Source organism: Myotis brandtii, unplaced genomic scaffold (assembly GCF_000412655.1).
Source record: "Myotis brandtii unplaced genomic scaffold, ASM41265v1 scaffold186, whole genome shotgun sequence".
Lineage (NCBI taxonomy): Eukaryota > Metazoa > Chordata > Mammalia > Chiroptera > Vespertilionidae > Myotis > Myotis brandtii.
The window spans coordinates 2,662,779-2,666,441 of record NW_005356905.1 but is presented as its reverse complement, the minus strand read 5'-3'; the positions used below and the strand labels follow the sequence as shown (position 1 = coordinate 2,666,441).

Below are 3,663 nucleotides of genomic sequence, written 5' to 3'. Positions count from 1 at the left end.
ACCAGGGGCTGCACCTAGGGATTGGGCCTGCCCTCTGCCACTCAGGAGCAGGCCTAAGCCAGCAGGTCGTTATCTCCCGAGGGGTCCCAGACTGCGAGAGGGCACAGGACGGGCTGAGGGACCCCCCCCTCCCCCCCCTCAGTGCACAAATTTTTGTGCACCGGGCCTCTAGTATAAAATAAATATCAAAAATATAAATCTTTGTTTTACTATGGTTGCAATTATCAAAAAATTTCTATATGTGACACGGCACCAGAATGCTGACATGCCGAGCTCAAAAGGTTCGCTTTCACTGCCCTGGTGTGTTATCTGCCTTTCCAGGTTAATATGCAAATTAATCTGTCCAGTGGTTTCATATAAAAATCACCAAACTTGCCCTAACTGGTTTGGCTCAGTGGATAGAGCGTCGGCCTGCGGACTCAAGGGTCCCAGGTTCGATTCTGGTCAAGGGCATGTACCTTGGTTGCGGGCACATCCCCAGTAGGGAGTGTGCAAGAGGCAGCTGATTGATGTTTCTCTCTCATCGATGTTTCTAACTCTCTATCCCTCTCCCTTCCTCTCTGTGAAAAATCAATAAAATATATATTTTTTAAAAATCACCAAACTGAAGGCCTCGAACTAGCCATGTAGCCTTAGGAAGGTCACAACTTCAGCCATCAACAAACATCTCATCTAAAAATGGGATGAAATGAACACACAATGTGGCTTAGGTCCTTTCTGGATCTAAAAAGCACTACCATTTACAGATGGGCCCTGGTGGGTTTTTTATAGCCTTTCTTATTAGTGTGAATTATTGGAAATAAAATTAGCCTCCTCGGTTACCTTCTGTAGCACTCTACAGACAGCATATATATAAGTAACAGAGAGTTCAGAAAAAGCTTTCTCTTCTCTGAAAAAAGATAACTATCATTTCTACCAAAATCAAACAGTAGCACCCTCCTCTGGTGAATGTTAAAGGAGCTAAACAACACAAAAGATAAGAAGTAGATGGTGGGATTTTCTTTGAAAGAAAGAAAAAGCAAGAGAGAAATTACCTAAAAATGTGACAATACTGATTATGTTACAAAGAGCAGGCTTTTTAATGTAAGGCAAAATAAAAAGCATTTCATAATTTTGCTAACGATACTCACTTTTCCTCTATTATTTAAAAATTTAATGAAAAGCCCTGTACATGTAAAATAGTTCTGGTTAAATAAAAGCATTTATCTAGTCCCTTTTCTGGGTGACACATTTACCAGAAGACAGTACTGACAATTTCTCAACCAATTTGGGTCTGCCGTTTTCAGGTTTTAAAATATCAATTTAGCCCTAACCGGTTTGAAAAGAAAATGTAAAAGAGCATTCACTTACACATGCAGAATAAAACATGCCAACAGAGCACACCAGACCAGCCAAAGCTGAAGTTTCACAACATTAGCATTACATACAGACCTCTAGATTAAAAATAAAGCGGTGCTTTCTAAGACCAGGAACAGATTATAACATCTGCCAACAACTTAATTATAAAAACATTTAAGAAATATAAGCTTTATTAAAAGACTTATCACAGTCTAGAACACAAAATGAAAATATAAACATTCTGACTCAAGGCAAGAAAACGTATCAGTTATCATGTTGGCAACCATGTCATTCAGATATGCTTTTACCACCCAAGTACACAGCATCTCTTCCAATTAACTTCACATCTTTCCCCCACCCTGTGACCCAGAGGAAAGGAACCCACACTACACAGGAGGCTCAAATTTATCACCAATGAGAAACCTTCATTTTGAAAGGCAGAACATAGAAAGGGCTAGGGTGAATGGGAAAGAGCAAAAACTGATTTCAGCTCTGCCAAATAAATTTCCCAACTAAGTTTGCCATTCCTGGCAAACCTGCTTCTACAAGGCAGGTAAGATAGTATCATGGACAGATTAGCAGAGTGGGAGGTGAAGTGACTTTATATCAGAGATATAATGCAGATAAGATCACTAATTGAAAGCTTTCTCAATATTCACCCAAGACAAATGCCAAAGGACAAGCAAAGATTGAAAGAGAATGACATCCCCTACAGCCCACCCGCAGATCAGAAGGGCTAAGAAGAGAGTTGGGGCAAAGTTGGATGGGAGCATGGGGTGTGAGGAGAGGGGGGGAAATGATGAAGAAGGGGTGGGAAGAAGGTAGGGAGGACATAAGGGAGAAAGTATGCTGCCAAAAAAAAAAAGAGAGGGAGAGGGAGGGGGAGAGGGAGAGAGAGAGAGAGAGAGAGAGAGAGAGAGAGAACGCAACAATGAAACTGTTATAAACTGCCAAATTGAAAGAGATGGGGCGGCTGGCCCGGTGCTCTTTGGAGTCACATTTGCCACTCATTTCTACTGGGCCCATGCCCGAGGACCAGAGCCAATCCTCCCCGGACCTCCAGGAAATCTGAGCCCCAGCGCGCAATCAGGGTGCCGCAGAAAAGAGGGTGAGGGCCCTCAACCGGCCTTCGAACCTCATCACATGAACCCCAAATAAAGGCTTTGAGAAGCTGGGGGCCGTCCGCGCCCCACTTCGACCAGGGCGCAGGGGCGAGACCTGGCATCGCCACCTCTGCAAAGGCCGGGGGCATCTCCGGTCCCGGGCTGCAGAACCAGCTAGACACAGGCGGCCATCGAGGCGCTGCTGTCAACTAGCCCGACTGCATTTGCTAAGTTAATGGAGTTGGCAAGAAGCGCGGGGATGTCCCTGGGGTCCCTCCTCAAGGCGAAGGCGATGGGAAGGAGTCACGGCTTCTTCCTTCATCCTCACTGAGCCCTCACTGACTCGGCTCCGCATTTTGTGTCTCTTTTCCCTAATGAGGATAAAAGAGATTTTCTTCCTTCTTTGTGCCTTCCTCGGTCTCCAACCCTAGAACAGAGGCGCTGAGACCCTAGGCCAAAGTTCACTGTAGAAAACCATTAACTCTCCCCGCAAAACTAGCACAGTCATTTGCTGGGGGCTGGCCTTGAGAAACATCACAAATGATGAGGCACCATATAAGCTAAGGATGACCCTCCCTCTTCCAAAATGGACCCTCAGTCCCAAGAAGTCTGAGTCCAAACATGTTTTTGGCAACTTGGAACTAGTGGCTTGATCCAACCTGGTACCAGGTCATCACCACGCCCCTCGCACCCAAGTCCTCTCCCTCCCTCACCCCCCCCCCACCCCAGCACACCACGTCCTGTTATTTGCACGCGCGCGCGCGCACACACACACACACACACACACACACACAGCCCCCAGAAAACTCCTACCTCGCCCCCGTGACCGTCGAAGATCCCGAAGATGGACGGGTGCGTCTTGTTGGCTAGGTCCGTCAGAACTTCGAATCGGTCCTCCATGTGGTCTCTCCGGCCCTGGATGGAATACACCGCCACGTTGTGGCTCTTGAACTCCCAGGTCTTGGAAAACTCGGCCTCCAAGACGTCGAGCCCCCCGAGCCGATCGTTCTGCATGATCTCTGCGACCTTGCCCTTCACCATCTTCACGGCGTCCCGGCTGGACTTGACGATGGTCTTCACCTCGTCCGTGTGGAAGAAGTAACTCCACAGCGCCAAGCTGATGCACAGCAGGAAGAGCGTCTCGGGTCTCAGCAAGAAGTAGCGCATGATGCGACCCAGCAGAGACAGCAAAGTCATTGTATCCTCTATCATTTATTATCGT

General features: G+C 47.0%; 1 protein-coding gene across 1 annotated transcript in view; it reads right to left on the bottom strand.

Annotated features, from left to right (window-relative positions):
• Positions 1-3,656, bottom strand: part of PPM1L (protein phosphatase, Mg2+/Mn2+ dependent, 1L) — a 241,047-nt gene extending 237,391 nt beyond the window's left edge. Inside the window, exon 1 of the mRNA XM_005864127.2 lies at positions 3,255-3,656. Within this exon, the coding sequence (XP_005864189.1) occupies positions 3,255-3,653 (399 nt within the window). The 5' untranslated portion in view covers positions 3,654-3,656. The remainder of the gene's footprint in view (positions 1-3,254) is intronic.
• Between the last annotated feature and the right edge of the window lie 7 nt (positions 3,657-3,663).